At 37.8% G+C, this 21,265-nt stretch overlaps 1 protein-coding gene across 1 annotated transcript; it reads left to right on the top strand.

Annotated features, from left to right (window-relative positions):
• Positions 1–2,824: 2,824 nt before the first annotated feature.
• On the top strand, positions 2,825–17,813 carry TMEM168 (transmembrane protein 168; the record flags this gene model as incomplete). Its single annotated transcript, XM_009695350.1, has 3 exons — positions 2,825–3,961; positions 14,922–15,064; positions 17,539–17,813. Coding segments are annotated over exons 1-3 (1,555 nt in total), but the record flags the coding sequence as incomplete, so codon positions are not given.
• Between the last annotated feature and the right edge of the window lie 3,452 nt (positions 17,814–21,265).

The following is a 21,265-nucleotide window of genomic DNA, read 5'->3' as shown; positions in this document are numbered from 1 at the left end:
TCGGTAAACTTCCCTGGCCGGGCCCGCCCGGCAGCGCGGCCGGGCGCTCTCCGTTTGCCTGACACCAGTAATCCGAAACAGGGGCTCCCTATTAACGTCTGAAGACTAACGGAGCCGTTCATCTGAGGTTTAAACATACTGTATTAATGTGTTAGCTAAATGCGGCTTTCTGTTTAAAAAACATTCTCGTGAAGTTGCTTTCTTTAAAAAATATGCACTGAACTGGAGGAATAAAGCCGAAGGAAAGTGGGTCCAGTATTTTAGATAGGCCTCACCTGGGCTTTAGATCAGCTGCAGTTAAACTACTGAACCATCTTTGGGTTTTGGTTCTTTTTTCTGCTTTCTTAGACAAATTAGTGTAAAAACTATTTTGGGAGTGGTGTTCCTTTACCTGTTGGAAAGCTCTGGGATAGTTTAGTCTCTAAATCTCTACTTAGACTCCAAGTCTTGCGTAAAATTCTGTTTGCAAAAGTTGACAAACATTTAAAAGTGGGTGTACGCATTCTGTTTTGGTTCTAAATGTGATTTGCTCAGGTGTGTAACTCAGATGTTGCAGCCTGAAACTTTAAGGCCTAGTTAAAAAACAAACAAACACACCACCACCTCCCCTGACTTTGAACAGTCTGTGTCTAAACAGGCAAAGTCTCAACAGAAGTGAGTAACAAACAGATAAGTTTTAAAGATTAAACCAGATAATTGAAATTTCCCATTAAAATTGTCTGAATTGCTGTGTTACAGTGATTTGGTAATAGTTGCGTGATGGGATACATTAATCATGAAAATACTCCTTGTCCCTCTTTTCACCAAAGAGTTGACCATGTGTTTTAGTTAGACTAATGATTAATGGTGTGGTTTAGTAGTGCACCTTTTTGCTAACTGACTAGAAGATCAGGAAGATGAGGTTGCATTCATGGTCCGAGCTGTCATTTTGCAAATACTTCATGCTCAAGCAGACTCTGTGTCTTTCTGCTAGGAACAGCCGTGTTCCCCACCCCGGCACCCAGCACAGCACGCGGAGTGACAGCGGAGGAGCTTCTCTTTTGTGTTTCTCATGATGATCACATCATCAGCAAAAGTCCGCTTGACACAAGTCGGAGTAGTTTTCTGTCCGAATGGCTGCTTGCCTGCAAGGGAGTTTGCTAAGTGTAACGATCCTAACAGAAAATAGTTTTGCGACTGTAGCAAAATTTTAAGCCAGGTGTTAGGCAGGAGCTTCCACCCTTTGCGTCTGAGCCAGCCTGCTGACTTCGTGAGGCTGTTGTCCAAATGAATGTTCATAGTGTTAACCCCTTGACTTGGAGAGGTTCCCGAAAGGCTCGGGAATCAAGATAAGAGGATGGCATGGCAGATGTGCTTCAGCGTAGCAGTAGTCGCACGTCAGTGCCGTGGGTTGAAAGGAGATGGGGAATTGTTCCTCTATATTCATGGTTTGAACGAAAGCTCTCTGTTTTATTCATTCAGTGACTCCTGGTTTAAAGTTTCTGGGCACAAAAGGATAAAAAATCAGAAGTACATGTGGTTCTCTTTACATGTAGTTTCACAGAAAGCTTGTTCTCTGAGTAATTCTTACCAATTTGTCACTTATAAACACATTTTGCCTACAGACCAGGGTTGTGACTTCAAAGTGAAAACATTTTTTGTCTTTACCTAGAGAGCTCTGAACTGTGCCTCTGACAACTTTGTGATAAGTAGAAAAGTATATAAATACAGTGAAATGGAAATTTTCATGGAAGTAGAATTGCCTCTAACTTTTTTTTTCCCCAATTACAGCAATTAGTAGTATTGTTCATGTGTAAATTCCATAAGATTAAACACCAGTAAGATTACAGTGGTCCTTGTGTTTCAAGAGTGTTCAGACCAGGAAGCAACTTATCCCTTGAAATAGTAACAATTTCCAGTGAAATCGATTTTCTTACAAAATTCCCCTGAAAATACTACTATCTGTTCCTGTACTGTGTTAAAAAGAAAAGCATATATGTTAAATGGATCTGCGTAGGAGATGCTTATGTTCTAAATACAGTATTTATTCTGATCATTTTGTTTGTGTTTTTCTGTGGGGGGAAAAAAGTGGCTTGGAAGTGTGAAAATGAAGGCTTTGATTTTACATTAAGAAAAGTCTCTGAAAAGGTTGCCAGATCAGTTGATACATCTGTGTGTCACTCCCCTTCCGTGAAATGGAGATAATGATAATATCCTTTGTCATTATCTACTGTCGGTTAAGCTTGTTAACTAATTATGAAGTTCTTTTTGTAAATCCTGTAGCTATTTGACAACTAAAAAGAAGTCTTGGAAAGCATACCGAAAAGTGAGAACTTACCAAATGTAATAGTGAAGTAAAACAACATTTTAAAACAATATTAAACTATTTTAGAAGGTAATGGATATCGTAGCAATATTTTGGATACCCATAGATATCTAACATAGATACCTAATGGATGAGTTTTGTGGAAAAACTGCACAGGCCAAGTTTGTTTTACCTCTCATTCAAATTATGAAATAAGATTTATACAGAACACATTTTATATTGGTTTTATTAATGACCCCAGTTTGAATGACCTTTAACAACACACTTACTTGGTCTTTATTATGTGGTTTTTAATTTAAACTCCTTGGTGAGAAAGGATGTGTCATGTTTATGCTGTATATGCTTAAAAGGAATTATTTATCACTAAAAATGTTTAATTCTTCTTCCAGGACTTCAGTGATTCTGGACCACTGTTACTGAAATGATATTACAGAAGGCAGCAATCGCATTGTATTTGTTGGACGAAACCTAAATATTTACTTCCAGTCAAGTGGGTAAAACCCCCTAACTGCAGTTTACATGTGTAGGTCACTGCGTTACTGCGTTAGTCATTGTCTCTATGCAGCAATGACAAGGCTAGAAGAAGCAAACAGAGAAGTGAACATGCACTCTTCGGTCAGATACCTTGGCTATCTTGCCAGAATCAACCTCCTAGTTGCCATTTGCATGGGCCTGTATGTCAGATGGGAAAAAACTGCAGATGCACTGATTTTGGTAATATTTATTCTGGGGCTCTTTGTTCTTGGAATTGCCAGCATACTGTACTACTATTTTTCAATGGAAACGGCAAGTTTGAGTCTCTCCAATCTTTGGTTTGGTTTTTTGCTTGGCCTTCTCTGTTTTCTGAATAATTCTGCCTTCAAAACGGATGTGAAAGAAGAAGCTACTAAATATTTGCTCCTCTCCGCCATTGTTTTAAGGATATTATGTGCTTTGGTTGAGAGGATTTGTGGTTGTATCCATTATCGACCGACTCTGCTGACGACGGTTGAATTTTTGGAGCTAGTTGGATTTGCAATTGCCAGCACAACTATGCTGGTAGAAAAATCTGTGAGTATTATTCTGCTGGTCATGGCTTTGGCCATGTTGATTATTGACTTACGTATGAAGTCTTTTTTGGCAATTCCAAATTTGGCAATTTTTGGAGCCATTGCATCCTTACTCTTTTTTCCATCACTGCAAATCCCCACAAACCCTTTTGCCTTGGCATGTTTCTTCAGCTGCCTGATTTCGGATCCCCTTCTCGACGTTTACTTCAGTGGACTTTCAGTTACGGAACGATGGAAGCCCTACTTGTACCGTGGTAAAATTTGCAGAAGACTTTCTGTTGTCTCAGTTGGAGTCGTTGAACTAATCTTTTTCATTCTTGCAGCCTTTAAATTACGTGATTTGGATCTCTGGTATTTTGTGATACCTGGGTTTTCTATTTTTGGAATTTTCTGGATGATCTGTCATGTGATTTTTTTTATAACTCTTTGGGGATTTCACACAAAACTAAATGACTGTCACAAGGTATACTATACCCACCGTGCAGAAAACAACAGCCTCGACAGAGTTATGGCGTCAAAAGGAATGCGTCACTTCTGTTTAATTTCGGAACAGCTAGTATTTTTCAGCCTTGTCGCGACTGCTGTTTTGGGGGCTGTTTCTTGGCAGGTAAATAATAATCTCTTTATCTTGATCTCCCTCTTGAGAACGCTCCTGAGAATTGTTGGCTCCTTAAAATTCCTGTGACATTTGATGGTGTGCTGCGGCTCAGCAATTCAAAGTTGGAACCCTTGGTTTCACCAGCATGTGCTTTGAATTTTATGCTGCCTTGGCTCTGACCTGTTAAGGAACGGGAACTTACCAGCTTCCGTATGTTGGCAGAATAGGAGGAGTTAATGCTTCCAGGGAAAAAAAAAGTGTGTCAAGTATTTTACATTTACCTACTTACTTTGCTTTTGAATTCATTGCGTCATAAAATTTGTTTTCAGAGTAAATCAGGGTATTGAACCCTAGTAATGCTCACGACATTGAGGGCTTTTCTTATAGACTATTTTAATTGAATCAAGGCACATTCGTGTTTTAAGAACGTATTTTTCAGTAATTTTGCTTTGCGTTTAACCATTAATGTGGAGTTAGAGATCAGCTGATAAACTGGTAAATTGTTGATATAAGCACGTGCACCAAGTGTCTTATTTTCACATTTAGTTATGCACCACAGGATGCATCCTCCAAAAGACCAGTTCTTAGAATCACACAGCGTTCTTTGACTTTTCTTTCCATCTATGAATTAAGGACGTTGTCTTTTCTTTAGCAGAAAACATACATTTCTCTCGAAATGTTTGTTCAGTGCCCAAGTTAAAGTACATTGTGTGTTATCTCAGTTGCAGCAGGGTGTTTGGTGTCTGTTTTTGTTTTTAAGTTGATCTAAGACAAGACAACAGTCATTTTTGTACACATGCATCTCTTAAATGAATTACATATATATATAATAATAATATATAAAAAATTCGTATTATTTATGGCAGATCCAGTTTACAGAGATGTCTCTGCAGTGTTTCAAAAACAATTTGCTGCCCGTTCCTGCAGATTTTCTTAGATAAATAACCTCGTGGACAAAAGGTGTTAAAGGACTTGATGGAAAAGAAATTAACAGTTATTTTGTCAGGTGTTATGTGTTGGGTTTTTTGGTTTGCTTTGGTTTTGGTTTTGTGGGGTTCTTTTGTTGTTTGGTTGGGTTTTTTTCTTCATGAGGAGCATTAGAGGTTGACAGACAAACGTGGGAGGAAGGCTGGGTAGTTTTGCTCTGTCTTTGGAAAAGTATCAGCATGCGTAGCTATAGTGTGTGGGCTTCCAGAAAGGATGAAAGGAAGAAATAGAAGCAAAAAGAAGTAGAGAAGAAAAATCCCCAAAATGTATTTACAGAAAGTGAAGGTGCTGATGCACCAAAAGAAATGGGAAAGTGGTTTGGGAGACAGAAACAGTAAAGATGGAATATCAGCGTGCTAATATTGCTAACTTCCATCCTTTTTCTTCTGAATATTGTGTGATTTTATCAAAATGCTAGTCTTTAATTTTTATATGCTAGATGACTGTTTTTCAGTAAAAGCAATTTTTTACCGTCTTTATCAGATAATCTTACTAATTTCTCTATCCTTGACCTCCTCCTTTAACATCCTGAGACACATTAGTTAATAATTACACAGTTTTAAAATTATTTGGATGGAGTCACACCACCTAGTTACACGTAACAAAACAGTCAGGACAAATCAAGTGAGTAAGTTATGCAGATAGTCACTGGAGAGAGAGTAAACCACCAGACTTGGACAGGATCTCCTGCTGGAGCCCTTCACAAGGAGAACTTCATTACTGCAAGCTGTGTGCCGAAGCGAGGAGAGTTGGATTCATACCCATCTTATTACTTTTTTCTTTTCACATGGATCGATAATTCATTGTAATTTTTTTCTCTCTTTGTCCTCTGTCCCAAAATAACTGCAACTGTTATCATTTTCAGTTCTCTCTAATTCTGAAGAAGTGCAGCTGTGCTGTGGAGTGACTTGTGCAGCACCATTCACAAGATGCAAACCAGCAGTGCGGCTAAAATCTTAGTATTTGTTACTGGTTAATTTCAGTTTCTAGTGTCCTGTGTGTAAATAAGATAAGCTGTTGCTCATCACCTTTGCCTGGTAGGTTGTGTATTTGCCTGTTCAGTGGGAGAAGCAGTAATTGTCATGGCAAAAGTGAAAGGCATCAGACCAAATACTTTCTTTTGTCAGGAAATTCAGGTTTTGATAATATGATTTATTTTTAGTAGATAATTACATTTAAATTTCTTTTACCATATATTTCTTTCATCATGTATTTATAGTAATGAATGAGCTTCAGATTACAAATGCAGTTGTCTCCAATTAAAAGCATTTCTACTTCAGAAAATGTTGTGATGTTTGCCTTGCAGATCATCTATTGTCAGAAGATGAAATACTGTATCAGACCTGGCCAGAACATAATGTAATAAATGGATGTATCATTTATTATAGTGATTGCAGGAAGATGTGGCCTTTTCTGTATTTTTCTGGGTAGCATCAGGTTTCAAATTATGAAAGCAGTGATCCGTAAGCACACAATTTACCCTCTTGCAGGGCATTTGTTTTTTTCCTTGAGGTTTAAGGAAACAAATGTTTTTTTCTTCTTTGTAGGGTGAATTCAAGGCCTTAGGTCTCTACCTCAGAATCCTTTGCTGGATTTTTGAGTCTGCTGTTTCAGGACGTCTAACAAGCTCAACAGTAATGCAGCAAACAAGCTTCTCCAGTGAATATGTACTTTCCTTATGGTGATTTATATGTATTGTAACAGTTAAAGAGACAAATCAGACTATTAGAGATCACTCTGTGCCTTTCCTCTTTAAAAAGTAATAGTTATTGCTAAATACTTAGTGGGTTGGGATTTCAGGGTTTTGTTTGCCTTTGTTTTGTTTTGAAGAAAACTTTGCTGCAGAAAAAAGCTACTGACATCAGTATGTGATAGAAAGAGATCTTAGGGCTGTGTTAGATGCCTTTCCACGGAAACGTCAGCTTAATGTTTATTAGTGGTCAAAAAAAGCAAATTAAATATTGGGAATTATTAGGAAAGGACTGGAGGTGTCATTATGCCACTGTATAAATCCATAACTTTCATATTTTGAATAAATCTGCAATTCTTACTTGCCATCCTATAGATAAGAAAGCAAAGGTTCAGAGAAGGTCAATGAAATTCATTATAGACATGAAACAGTTTACATGGAGGGAATGCATGAACAAGGATGCTTCAGTCAGGAAAAGAGAAAACTAAGTGAGAATATCATGAACATACAAAATATGTGTGATGCGGGAGAAGGTAAAGAGTAAGAGCCAATAAATTATCAGTTTCAGTGCAAAAGTTGAGGGGAATGGAGTTGGCAAGAAGCAGATTGGAGCCAGAGAGGTGGGAATAGTTGCTCATACAGCGCTGAGTTAGCTCTGAGGCTGTGCACTGCAGCATGCCGTGTGCCCAGCGGTTGCAGAGGAAGCTGGACAAGTTCCTGGAAGGAAATTCGCTGAGGTTTATGTACTATATGGAAACCACGTCTGGCTCAGGAAGTCCTGGAGCCACCAGTGGTTGGAGTATTCGGGAAACATGTGCTTGGTCTGTCCTTACAGTCTTCCTAAGCATCCATTTGGCCTCTTTGGAGACCAGACATTCTTCTAGACAGACCTTTAGTGCAGCCTGATACAGCCACTCTTACGTTCTTATATTATGGATTATTTTTTTTTAATTTAAATTTTCAACATGTTTTTTCCTTAGGTTCTCTTAGGAGTGCCAAGTATTCTGCAGTCACCAGTTGCTGAAAATGTGTTTGCTCTTTTTAAAATTGTTTAAAACCTTTTTTGTATGTTTGCGATTAAAGTTTTCAGTCTTTGTAACTTCACTTTGGGATTTAAGTAGTCATTTTAGTAAGTGCTAGTTATATTTGAAATCTGTTAAGTGTCACCTAGAAGGTGAAGCCGTTTTTATTTATACCTTTCCTCACTCTGAAAATGTGCTGAAAGCTTGTTTAGTGGTGCTGCATTTGATAAGAGAGGTGGCTTGAAATCACTTTGTGGACTGCCATTTGACCTCCTATATAATGAATAGAATTGGTTAAAAACCTGTGCCTCGGAAAGGTACTTCCTAACAGTCAGCTATAAATAATTAGCCATAGCGTATAAAAAAAAGTAGCTCAGCTGTGTGTGTTAGGTTACAGCTGGAAATGGGGTGGTGGAGGGGAGGGGTTCTGTTTCATGGAAAACTTTGTTACAGGTACGTTATATCTGCCCTTTTAACATTTTTAATTACTGTAATACCTGTGCATCATGCAAATCTCAAGTGTATGAAAGGTCAAGACCTAAAGAGACAGTTGTCTGCTAATTGGTGGCAAGAAGTATCCTATTTGATTAAAATTGCCAGAAAAATATAAAATCTTCTTGTTTGGAAAGGTTTTTATTAAAAGTAACTCGCTGTTGCACACGCAGTGGTTTTCTGACTCATGCAAAACTGTTGAGGCTGGAAGTCCTGTTAGCCAAGGACCTTTTTTTAAGGGGAGCTTAGCCCTTGTAATAAGCCAAGAGTTGAAAATCTCTGTTCCTGGTGCTTGGGTATATGCTTGGGAAGAACTGTGGCTCCTGAAAGCAGGGTCTCTCTCCAACAGGTCGAGCTTTAAATGTGAAGAGCAGAATTGTCAGGTCTATCTGAAGCTGGAGGATGAGCTCTGGAAGCACGAGAAGTATAAAAGTAATTTGTTAAAGCTGGTTGCATTCAAAAATGGAGTAACAGCTCTTCAGCAGGGCATGTTTCAGCTGGGACATGGTCTGCTTCTGAGAATAATCCCTGCTTTAGCTAGAGAGGAAAGATGTCTTATTGGTAGAAATACGTCAACATTTTCCTTGCAAAATCTGCAGGAAGTATTCTGCACCTGCCTTTACATTTGTGTGAGTAATTTCAGTCAGATCAATAGACTCTAACTCCAGCTTACTCATTTCAGCAATTACTCACGTGTCTGTCTATAATTAAGCCCTTGGATGGGACAAGATCCAGCAGAAGTCGTGCAAGTGACTCAGGCATTACTTCTTTCACAAGCCAATTAAAGTGATGCAAGCAAAGATTTTGGAAAGGTTTGGGGGACTTTTTTTCTCAGAAACTTAAAATCAGATTTGGTTAAGTGCTGTATGCCAAGGTAACTACAGCTTTTCTGAATTACTGGCCAGAGAGAATTATTATCCCTGGAAGACCTGTATTTAATCTTACCAAGAGAAAAATGAACTATATCAGAGACAGGTAAAGTAATGGAATGAAGTACTTCCAGTACATTATTCATGGTTTTAGTGAATTTTATGGGTTAGTAAAATGATAGTATTCATGATATGCTTGAGTACTTGTATTTAAATGGACAGTACTATTGAACTCGAATTAGTCATGGAAGAAAAGTTAGATTATTGTATATATGAGTATTTTCTGGTTTTGAGGAGAGTTAGTGATCTTGCAGTTTTTATTGGGGTGTGATTGCCTGGTGTTTCTTGAAAGCTCAATTTACACTGCCTTAATAAAACTGAAGATGGTGACTTTTTTAACTTCTCTAAAAACAACATTATTTTCTGAATAGTAAGAAGTTTTCTAAGTAACATCTATATTTGCTGGCACATACTTTTGTTAACATCACAGATTAAATAACTTTTTTGCATGTGAATCATGTCCAGTCTTTCTCCTTCCCTTTCCTCTGCTTTTCTTCCTGACTTGTATTTTTAATCCAGCCCTCCTCAGGCTTTGCTTGTCCAGTTTAATTTTTTTCTTTTTTTCCCCAGAGGCCTTGCTTGCATCCTCTGGCCTCTCTCCATGTTTTCTCAAATAGCCATGCCACTTCTGCCTTTTTTTTTTTTCCCCCCCTCCTCTGTCTGTCTGGTCATCTTTAGTTCCCCTCTTTCTTTTCCTCACTGACAGTTTTCCCCTCCTTACTGATTTGACTTGCATATCTGGTTTTGCAGGGACAAATACACATTGACTAAAGCACAAGCCTTCCTGTGGTTAGAACAGGAGTCAGGGATGGGAAACCTAGCACATTAAATCCGTCTGCCAGTGAACGTGACAAGTATTCTCTGCAAACTGTTTTCTAGATTTTCCCAAGGCTGTTTTAATAGTCAGAAGTAATGGATTATTTATTGTTCTCTAGAGGCTATGCTTTCACTCAATGACTTGTTATAAGACAGTTTCCTCTGGTAGTTGATCTACATTATAACTTTACAAATTTTGTCTTTAAGCTGCTTTTTACCTGTAATATACCTATCTTGTTTTCATTTGGAGTAAACTATCCATCAAATATTGGTAGATTTGTTATCACATTATCCTTTTTCTCCTGAGCCTTCTCCATCATAGAGTGTATACATCTTTGTTTTTGCAGGATCACTGCAGAGTAGCTAAGCGGATCTTTATATTTACTTTGTGTGTGTGTGTATGCATATATAAAATAGGTAAATATTATTCAGATTGGATAATGGAAAGCAGGGCAAAATTTTTGCTTATAAATACACAAAGGCATCTTTGTAAGCCTCCTTAGTTGTTGGTCTGTTCCATATAATCCTGGGCAGCCTGCTTGAGTCGGGGGCTGGAGCAGAGGGTTTCCAGAGGCCTCTTCCAGCCTCAACCATTCAGTGATTCTGTGATCATCTTAGTTGACATCTGTTTAGGAATTTATTTCTATTTTAATCAGAAGGGCACTGCTATAGGTCTTTGGAACTGGCTTCCAATTTAAACTAATGTTTGGGGTTTTGTTTTGTTTTTTTTTCCTCCTCATTGTTTTTGTCAATCACATGTCAGAAATGCTTCCATTGTTCAGTACAGTTCCAGAATTGTTCCACTTCCAACAGTAGTTTACTCCTTGGGACTGGAGTTGTCCTAACCAAGAATATAAAGTTATATATCTTGGCTGTAAAATACCACTAAATTCTTCTGCTGTTTTAAGAGTCACACTTAACAATAAGCATTGCTTGAAAAGCTAAAGAAAGTGGAAAGCTAATACTACTAGTGAATCTCACCCATCTTTTATTGTCTGTCATTTCAGTCATCAGAGGCAAGAATTATTTTTTTTTCTATTTTCTACATTATTTGAAATGAGAACACATTGTGTGTTTCCTAAATATTCATTTAGAAGAAGACAGACAAAGGCAAAAAACCCCAAAGGTGAAGAGAGAGAATGGCTTCTCCTGTTCTCAGTGGGATTGCTGAGGTGGTCCCTATCTTCTGTTTGCTTTTCGAGCAGTTTATCTGGAATCAGTGGGCACTTAGAGCACAGCGATGTGCTGCAGGCTGAGATTGCCAGAGGAGTCGAAAACAGAATGAAAATGGGTTAAACGGATGAAAGAACAAAATCCCTTTCTGGCTCTGCCTATGCATCCATGGCCATCTGCTCCACTAAGGACCGGTCACCAAATCTTTCGGATTTAGTAAAGCACTGACAGTCTCCACCTGGCATCTTAGCTGTTAACTTAAAAGAGGGACCTATCTTCACATTTACTGTAATTACCAACTTAATTAGATATTATTTTTTGCTATTTCAAGTTCTTACAGTTGAGATATTTTAAAATTACACCATTTTTTTTGCAGTGCTGAATTAAAATATTGTATTATCTTACTAAAGAGCTGCTCCAAACATCATTAATCATTCTTATATTTGCTAGTGATACAATTCTTCTAAATCAAAGCTGGTGAAAAAGTGCTGACAGCAAGTGCCAGCATCTTTAAATCAGATAGATGTCTATACGTGTAAAATATCTGTACTAACAATATTTTCCTACTCCATAGCATAAGGTGGCCACTAAATGAAGACAAAGTTGAAACTTCAGATGGAGCTGAGTTGATTCATAACACTATAGAGCGTATTTCACATTCCTCGTTAATACTTGGTACAATCTCAAAAGGAGGATACAAAGCAAGATGGATCGCTGAGATGATCCTTACAGTTTCTATATAGGATCCTTATCTCTCCAGTACTTGTGATTTTTCTTGCCTGTATCTTCAGAGTAGTAGGAGTACTTTCAACAATTAAATGTAAATATTTTTTTAGAAGTCAGACTCAATCAGAAGTTTGGTGAAAAGTATTAATCTTTGTGATGATTTCAAATGGTGTTACTGTAGAAGACTCTGTAGGCTTAATAACTTGCATGTGTTTTAGGGGATTAGGGAAATGCAGGAAGTGTTTAGAACAACGTGGCGTGTTCTAAGAAAGCTTCTACAATAAAATTCGTAGAAAGTAGTAATATAATATTCTTTAGGATATTATGATAGCTGTAGTTTTTATGGGCAAATGCAGTTTGTAGTATGTTCACTGTGCTCAAAACACTAATGCAATTTAAGAGCTGTTTGCTCTAACAAGATCCAGGAAAAGTAATATTTGTGTCTGCCATATTTATATATGATGGAAAAGCTGAATTTGTCATAGAAATGCATTATAATACTTCCTGATCCGTGTGTTCAGGCTTTCCAAAGTTTAGAAAATCCTCTAACTGACGATGAATAAGGAACTTTTCCAGACAAACCCTTCAATTTCTGCAGGATCCAAGTCTTCCTGGTTTTTTGTCACTTAAAGCAAATTATCTTTCTGGTGTCTATGGTTGCAAAAGTAAGTCACCAGATCTTGAAACTAATTTAACTGGAGAGTTCCACTGTTTCGTCAAAGTCTTATCTTTTACAAGGTTTCTATAGAACGAAAACTAACCAAATCTTTGTAAGTTTTTATTGCTGTTGCTGAGTCCTTCTCATTTTCAGAGTGCATTTGGGAAACTGAGCCACAAACCTGAGCATTTTTGCTGATACATTTGAAACAAAAATTATGTTGCCTTAGTTACAGGATTTTTTTTCTCCTTATTGACAACAAAACAAGTTGAGGTTGCACCGTAATTGTTACAACGTTTTAAGGTAAATTGTATGCATTTGGGGGGAATTATTCTGAATATCCTTGTTTTCTGACACAGAACTCGAGAATCACTATGTGAATGCTTCTCTGTGCTTGCCCTAAATAGAGTCTGTCTGCTCACTCACTCATTGATCCTGACCCTCTGAGTGTAGGCAAGTCTGGGACAGGGAGGATTGTATCTGGAAAGATGCAAGGTACCTCCTGAGCTGGCTTAAGAAAATTATGTACATAAAAGTGCTTGTGAATCTCCTATAATGTGTATGTGCTTCATAGGCACACGTTGCTCCTTCTGGATTCAAATTATTAGCACCAAAACATCAAATTACCTTATACCACATAAAATCAGATGGCAGTCCGCTCATCACCTGTTGATGAACTGGTTGTATCTGAATCGGTTTTGTAGCTCGAATGTTGGCAAGTCAATGAGCATATTAATTGTGCCTTTTGTGATCAGGTGTGCGGGGCTATGGGTAAAGGGAAGCTCTCCACAGTTGTTCTGTAATGTGATTTGATGTCTGCTCAATGTCATCTCCTCATGTCCTTGAGAGCTAGAAACTAACTAACTAAATATTTCATTTGTCATAAATTGCATAAAGCACAGTAGAAGCTAGATACAGTTTTGTAGTGGTTTCAGATGTTGGAATTTGCGAATGATGTTATTAGTTAACAGTTACTTGAGAATAGTGCTGTCAGTTAATAATGTTATCAGTTAATATCAGATTCTGGTGTGTATTTGTGGTTGGCAATATTGCGGTCACCATTTCGAGGACACATCGGTGAGGTCCTTCCATCAGAAGTATAATGGGACACATTTTAAAACTGGGACAGGTAGCAAACAGTATTCTTCCTTAGGGCAGGAAGCATATGAGATGGGTAAAGCTTGTTCTTTCAGACTAAGTCATGTAATATTTATGTGTTTAAAAAGTGAATATAGTTGAGTTAGTGCCATGTACCAACAACAACTGAGTTGGTTTAGATGTCCTTTTTTCAGTATAATTTAGTTTCCAAATTATTAGTAGCTTTGTCTATGTGTTAAGCTGAACGACTAGTCCACATCAGATCACTGAGTTTTAAACAATAAGACAATATCCAGATTTTTAAAAAACATTAATATTGCAGATTTATGCAAAAAGGGCAAATAAAACATAGATGTGATCAGAGGCCACGGGACTCTTCTCAAGACAGAAATCTGTAGCTATGAATTTATTTCCTTTGCTGCATAACAAACATTAATAACTACACCATGGTTATTATACTGTTTCTACCTTTCCTAAAGCATTTGATGCCTCATTAAACCCATTCACATCGTATTAAAATAATTAAAATGAATCCGTATCTGTTCTACCTCTCACTGACAGCTGGCATTTCAGAAGTCCATGTTTATTTTACTAGTACTAGTGATGGATACTTAACTTTTGACACTTCTTTTTTTTACAGAAATCATCTATGTATCAGTGAATGTAATCTTTTCCAAAATTGCTTTTTACCCACCAAACAGGAACGCTCAGTGTGAGGTATTGGCTGTGTGAATGCTACAGGCTCCTATAGTGGATGTCCCCTCTCATCTGCAGTTTACGTAGCTGATAAAGAATTGTCTTTTTAATTGCAGTGATGTTCATAAATGTTCTCTGAAGTCATCTTTTGTGTGATACTCATTATTCCACAAGGAATATTTTAAACACTCTTGGCATTAAAAAGCAAGGATAGTTAAATCTATATTTTTAATGATGCAATATAGTATGCTGTCATGTGATGCTAGGTACATAATATCCTGAGTTGTACTTTGCTGATTAAGACCTGACCCTGCAGATATTTACAGATATTTTATGCACATAAATAGTTTTGTGGCATTTGATTTTCCTGCTCAAATAGGTAAAGCTAAGCTATGATGAGGGCTTTTAAACCGAAGTCCTGTGCTGTTAGTGTTTGCAAATGCATTCCTTTCAGAAGAGTGATCCCTGCTTACCAGCCACCTTCTCCCCAAGCCTTTCATTTGTCTTTAGTGTACTTCACCGTGTAATATGTGGAAAAATAAGCATACATTACGTATAATAACTTGCCCGTTTCGGCACCCAATTATGTGTAATCAAACACAAGGGATTATTCATAAAACCATAACCAACAGACAGGAAGGATTTTTCATGCAATAGTTACATCTCTGTGTTTTCTTTTTAGCCAACCAATGGGATCTTCATGAGTGCATTTCTCATCGTTTTACCTCTGGAATCCATGGCTCATGGGCTTTTCCATGAACTGGGAAACTGCTTGGGAGGAACGTGTGTTGGATATGCTGTTGTGATTCCCACCAACTTTTGCAGGTATTTATTTAGTTACCATGTATTTCAGCTTCACGGTAGTGTAAGTGTACTGTTAGCTCGTAGAGGCAATGCAGTGCTGTTGTTTATATTTTTCAATAATAAAATACAAATCTAAATTATAGGCACGTTTTGTATTTTTCCTTTTCCTCACCTTCCAAAAAGAGTAACTCCAATTCCGCCTTTTTATATGCATTTAATTTGCTTTTAGGAAGCCAGTGCATGCTTTACACACCAGTCATGCAAAGGCGGATTCCACAGTCTGTATCTCACGCAAAGGAGGATTGGGGCATTTGACTGAGTGCAGATATTTTACATGAGGAGATTTAATAAACCAAGCAGATCAGTTCAAAACAATTTTGAATTCTATTATATGAGATAGTGTCTACATTTAAAGGACATTGAAATTAGATTTGTGAGTGGACTACACGTCAGTTATTGGTACTGTGATTTTATAGCTGATTTTTGTTCCAATATAAATATTGCCATATGAGAAATGCTTGGGAGTGGAGGGATTGTACTATCATTATTTGCTCATTTGTGTGTTTTCCTTATAAGCTTTAAACTTGCAAATGCTACTTTAGCCATATAATTAAAATTGTTTGTACACTTTTTTTTTTTAAACAAGAAACAAGAACTATGTAAGTTACCTATTTGAGTTAAAAGAGAAACAGAGTAGTAAGTTGAAATGAAGGGCTTAAAAATAGAACTGCCCAATTTATGAGAACTGCCCAGCTTGAGTGTATGTAATGGATTCAGCGAACAGGGAAAAAAATTAACAGGCAAAGAAACAGAAGGTAGCGTGCTGATCTTAGATCACTGTATCTTAAATAGTGTAAAATACTGTAAAAACAAATTTTCTGAGCTTCTGATCTACAGCCTTCAGCTGTGCACACTTAAAAAAATCCGTGTAGTCAATTATTGTTAGGGCTGAAAGAAAAAATTTTCAAAATTTACATTACAATATAAATAAATTATTTTTGCTTCCATGGCAACAATTTAATTCTTTCATTATATTATATTATTCTGGCTCTGGCAGTTCCCTCTAATTTCTGAGTAAATGAGATACTCTTAAGCAACTGTTTAGGGCCTGACAGAACTAAAGTTCCTTATTAACAAAGCTTGACTGTTTCAATGATGGGCCTGGTCTTCGCTTGCCGAGACAAACAGTAATTCTGATGTATTCAGTATAATTGTCGTAGCGGAACCTTAGCCTTCATGAAGGCACTGGGCAGGTAATAAGGTGCAAAATTTAATTAGCTAGACCAGTAAAGAAACCAGGTAGCTTAACGCACTGACTTGCAAACAAAGTACATGAAGAATGCATACAGACATGCATATATATAAAAAACAGAAGTCATATTTTGTATTAGTAGAGTAAGACCGTCTCCGTATTTTCACCCACAAAACCTCTCCATGTCTATAACTGAGTATAAATCAGGCCAGTTTGGTACAGCTGTCAGCCATGCTCCTTATCATTACCATTATTACATTGGCTGAAGGGTGATGAATGCATTTCTTTTTCTGAAAATACATCCTGAAGAGAGCTCCCATAACTGGGTGTGTTGCAGGATGAAATCTCTTATTGTCACGGTTAATGAATAGCTATGTGGGCTTAAAAACAAATATTGTGTGTATTTTTATATATATTAAAAATATATATTTTAAATATATATTCTATATTTTTGTACAGAATATATGTGTAAATACCGATAAAATGCATTTTGGAACGCAGAGACTCTCTTGCTATATATGCATGTTCATACATGCACACACACATCTATATGTACATAGTTTGTTCCAGGTCTAGTTTGTAATTCTCTTAGAACTTCCATTTTCTAAGATGTGAATACCGTTACCTGAAACACATTTCTTACGCTGAAAGATCAGCATCTGAACAGCACACACAAATAAGGACTTACTGTATTTGTGCGAGTATCATATTGAATAAAGGCTAATTTGGAACAGAGATAAATTAATTCAGAATATCTGAGCAAAATGTGTACTTGGATTTCTCTTTAGTCTGTTATTGGAAAGTAGTTTGCGTGATGTTTTGTGCAGATTAGCGCTCATTCTCCCTGCACTTCTTTCCAGTTGTGTGTGCAAAAGTGCCGGTCTGAAGGCAGTGCTCTCTGTGGGACTTAATGAGATTGTTGGAGCCTACCTAGCATGTTCACGTCGGAGCTCCTCTCTCTCCCCCTCTGTCTCTCAGCTGCAGGAATAGCGTGGGATTGAGTAAGGACTATGCTTTGGAGTGAAGAAGTGTGACAAAAGGGAGGGGGAGATAGTGGTCCCTCAATCAAATACAGAATTTTGAATTGTTTATAAACTCAACATTTCAAGTCAATTTGAATTTAGAACAGTGCTACTTCATAGCAGAGAAAATATGCTCAGGGAAAAAAATCACCAATTGCTAAAAGTCCACTAAGCATGAAATAATTGTAAATCATAATCATAGCTGGTTTTCTTCTCTTTAGTCCTGATGGCCAACCCACTCTTCTTCCACCGGAGCATGTACAAGAGTTAAATCTGAGGTCTACTGGCATGCTTAATGCCATCCAAAGATTTTTTGCGTATCACATGATTGAGACATATGGTTGTGACTACTCTACAAGTGGAATGACCTTTGATACCCTTCACTCCAAGATCAAGTCTTTTCTTGAACTTAGGACAGCGGATGGACCCAGACATGATACCTACATTTTATATTACAGCGGTCACTCACATGGCACTGGCGAATGGGCACTGGCAGGTAATGGGTTTGGGGATTTCTTCATTAATAGTTTTGGTATTGATAAACTTTCCAAATCAATTAATTCATTCTTTAAAAAAATCACACTGTATTGCAAAGCTTTGAGGTTTTGGTCACATTTGTTATCTGATAATCCAGAATGGCAAAGAACCGCCAAGCTTTGGAGAACAGGTTTATACACGCTCCTGGCAAGGAGGGAAGAAAGGAAAGGTTAATACACAGAGCATGGCTGTTAAGAGATTCAGGGGCTACAAGGAATCATCAAAACAGGCAAGGTTGTAGTCTCACTACCTCACCTCTACTAATTGAGAGAATGGAGACATGCAGAAGCCCCTTTCGTATGCGGTTAACTTGATGTAAAGAAGCAGCTCTTTCCTTACCTTGCTCTGTATGACAGTCAGGTATGTTACTTCATGAACTGTGTCATTTTAGTATTTAGTCACTTTGATAAAAATCCTTTTGCAGCTAAGTAATCTTACACTTGTTCTCAGAATTGTCTAAATATTGTTGACCCTAGATGTATACTTACAAGTTTAAACAGGATTTCATATTCCCCTTACAATTCGACAAGTTAACTTTAAAGATCACACTTTTTTTTTTTCTCCAGAAAAGTAAAGTAAAAATGACTCAATCCTGTTCTAAAGACAGATTTCCCCTCTATTTTGAGGAATATTTGTTCGCTGTAATGAACAAGCATAATCTCTTCTTATTCCCTGGACACGGCAGAGTGACTTATACAGTGTTCTGTGTCACTGTGTCAGTTAGGTTGTCATGAAGGACTACGTTCACGTCCTTAAGATGTGCTCTCTTTTTTTCCTAAAAGGTAGGATCAATAAAAGAAATAAGAGACAGGTATGCAATCCACACTAGAAAAGCAGATCTTCAAACAAATAGTGAACATTGTATCATGAAAACAGCTATGGTTTGCTGACATCCTAGAGTTTGGGAGTCGCTGTGGGCGCAGCATAGCTTCAAGGCTATGAACTGCTGTATAAAGGGCCAGTTTAATGCCTTGTCATACGCTTGGCATGGACTTCACCATTTCCCCTTTTCTTGGCCCATTTGATCTCTTTATAATGGGCAGTTCTCTCTGAACTGTATTCTTTGGTAAACCTACTGAAGTTTTCAAATCTCTGGTCAGTTTAGCCTCGCTCTCCTGCTGTATGGAACTGGGCTTCTGAGGTTGCTGTGTGCAAAAAGTGAATCTTGTAGGAAATACGCTGAAAATTTGCAACTTTTTTCCTTCCTGAGGCTGTTTTCCTTCCCTGGCTGTTTGTCAGCAGTCTCTCTCCAGTGGCATGTGCTCTTCAATGGTGTAGACAGATACTAGTTTTGTGTGTGGTCATGCTGAGGAGCATGAGAGCAAAACTCTGCCTCCCACCCGTGTTCCAGCCAGCGGCATAGACACAGTTACCTTTCTAGCATCTGTAGAGCCAAATGTTGCTGCAAAAATTGGACAACTTTCAGCCTGGTCCTGGCTTACATCTGGCCAGCCTGGAACATGACAGAGGAGCTCAGGTCTCCGTGTAGCTGTTCAGGTAGCTGTAGCCTAAATTAAACTCTTGTCTTCACTTTCAGGATAAGGGCCAAGGTAACCGTTAAAATAAAAAGGAATTTTCTGTGTGAAAAGATACAGTGTGTAAATGCAGTGCTGGTTAGCTTTCTCACAAAGCTCCTTTTCAGTTCTCTATCCAAGCAGATCTTCAGCTTCTGCTTGGAGATATGTATAGTCACATAAAGGAGAGGAACAGGCAGCTGTCACGTCTTGCATCCTTTTTTGTGATTAATTTTAGATGAATCTAAATCTAAATGATACTCCTTCCAGATAGCACTGCTCCTGAATGTAACTTGAAGTATAAACTGAAAAGATGAAGGCTGTTTGATTGTGTAATTGTACCGTGTGTATCTGACAGTGGTGTTTCGTGACAAATGGACTATCTGACCACCAGCTCCAGTAATGTGTACCATCCTTTGACCTTTGGAGAGGATGAAGAGAGATGACAACAAAGAAATACAACATTTGGATCTAATAGAAAAAGTAACGTCTCGCTGCCGTCTTACGCCGTGATATGGCACAGCAGCAGCAGTGTAGTCTTTGCTTTGTAATGACGTCTTTTAAAGGAGGCTTACTGGATTTATTAGTTCACTAATGATGTTTCTTGGTTGTTGGAAGCTGAGATGTAAGACAGTGGTGTATAAAAGAAACTGTTAACCAGTGATGCATAAAGTCTGAGCAGTCAAACGACCTGGGAGGTCATGTTCTCTGAGTGAAGGCAAAGGCAAGAGCTGGGCTAATGAAGCTTTGTCTCTCTTGCCGAAACTGTCGGCTTAAGTGCCTGCAAAACCTGCCAAAGAGCCAGATGTGGCCGGTCGCATGGATTTCTTACACAGCTTGGTGCCTACATCTTGTGCTGGCTGATAAGTACGTGCGTTTGAGGTCGGTAGCGTTAGAAGCTGAGCATGTGTTTGTGTATGTGTGTGAAGGATGAGACGGTTTTCTTTGGGTAGTTCTATCCAGTTCTGTTTTGAAATTACCTGCAGCCCTGCATAGTTACACTAAAATAAAGTTTATTTGTAAGCCTTTAAAAGGTGAACAAATAAAGACATTTTTACTGCTAATTGACACAGAAGGCTTACCTAGAAAAGGGATACTGCTTCTATATAAGTCTCTGCTGTAAATAACTACAGCAATTTGGGGATCATGTACCAAGACAAGTCGTTACTGTAGGTGTGTATATTGAGATTTTCTTTGGTACTAAATTTTCCAGGTTTGCATTTTTTTGGAGAAAGTTGTAGCCCTGCAGTTTTGCTTTTACTTTAACAGCAATAGCATGCTCAAAACTTTAACTCTGAGCTATTAATTTGAAGCACTTTTTTGTCACCCGTTACAGGTAGAAATGCAAGTGCTGAAATATGCAGCTATTCCGTTTGAGATTCATCTGTGCGGTTAAATTCCTACTAACAAGATTTTAAACACTGCTAAATGTACTTATATGCCACAATGAAAATCACTGTGGAATTAAAATGCAGTTATTTTAAATCTCGATTTTCTACCTTTCTTCTAAAAGTCTTCATTTTTTCTTCAAAGTTGACATTATCAAACTAGAGTGGTTTTTGTTGTAAATCTGTATCATAGCTCCAACCTGCCGACATGTAGACATAACAGTTCTTCACATTAATAGTCGCTAAGGAACCAATGGAGGCTTATTTACTTGTTTGCAAGATGTTTTCCTTAGGCGCTTGAATAAGTAGTCTGCTTACCAAAGCTACATAGAACCTACAGTATCCATTACGCTTAAGCAGAAGGACTCCGTGCTATAGGTGATCTGGTTTAACTACAATCTGCTCTTTCAAAGCATTGTTGGACCAAGAGCTGAGACGGAGCATGAGGAGTTGGACACTCTAGTTGCAAGTGTTTTCTGAGCTGAAATAAATATATATATAAATATAAG

The sequence above is a fragment of the Cariama cristata genome, unplaced genomic scaffold (genome assembly GCF_000690535.1).
Source record: "Cariama cristata isolate BGI_N322 unplaced genomic scaffold, ASM69053v1 scaffold33602, whole genome shotgun sequence".
Taxonomy (NCBI): Eukaryota; Metazoa; Chordata; class Aves; order Cariamiformes; family Cariamidae; genus Cariama; species Cariama cristata.
This window is presented reverse-complemented; position numbering and strand designations above follow the sequence as displayed.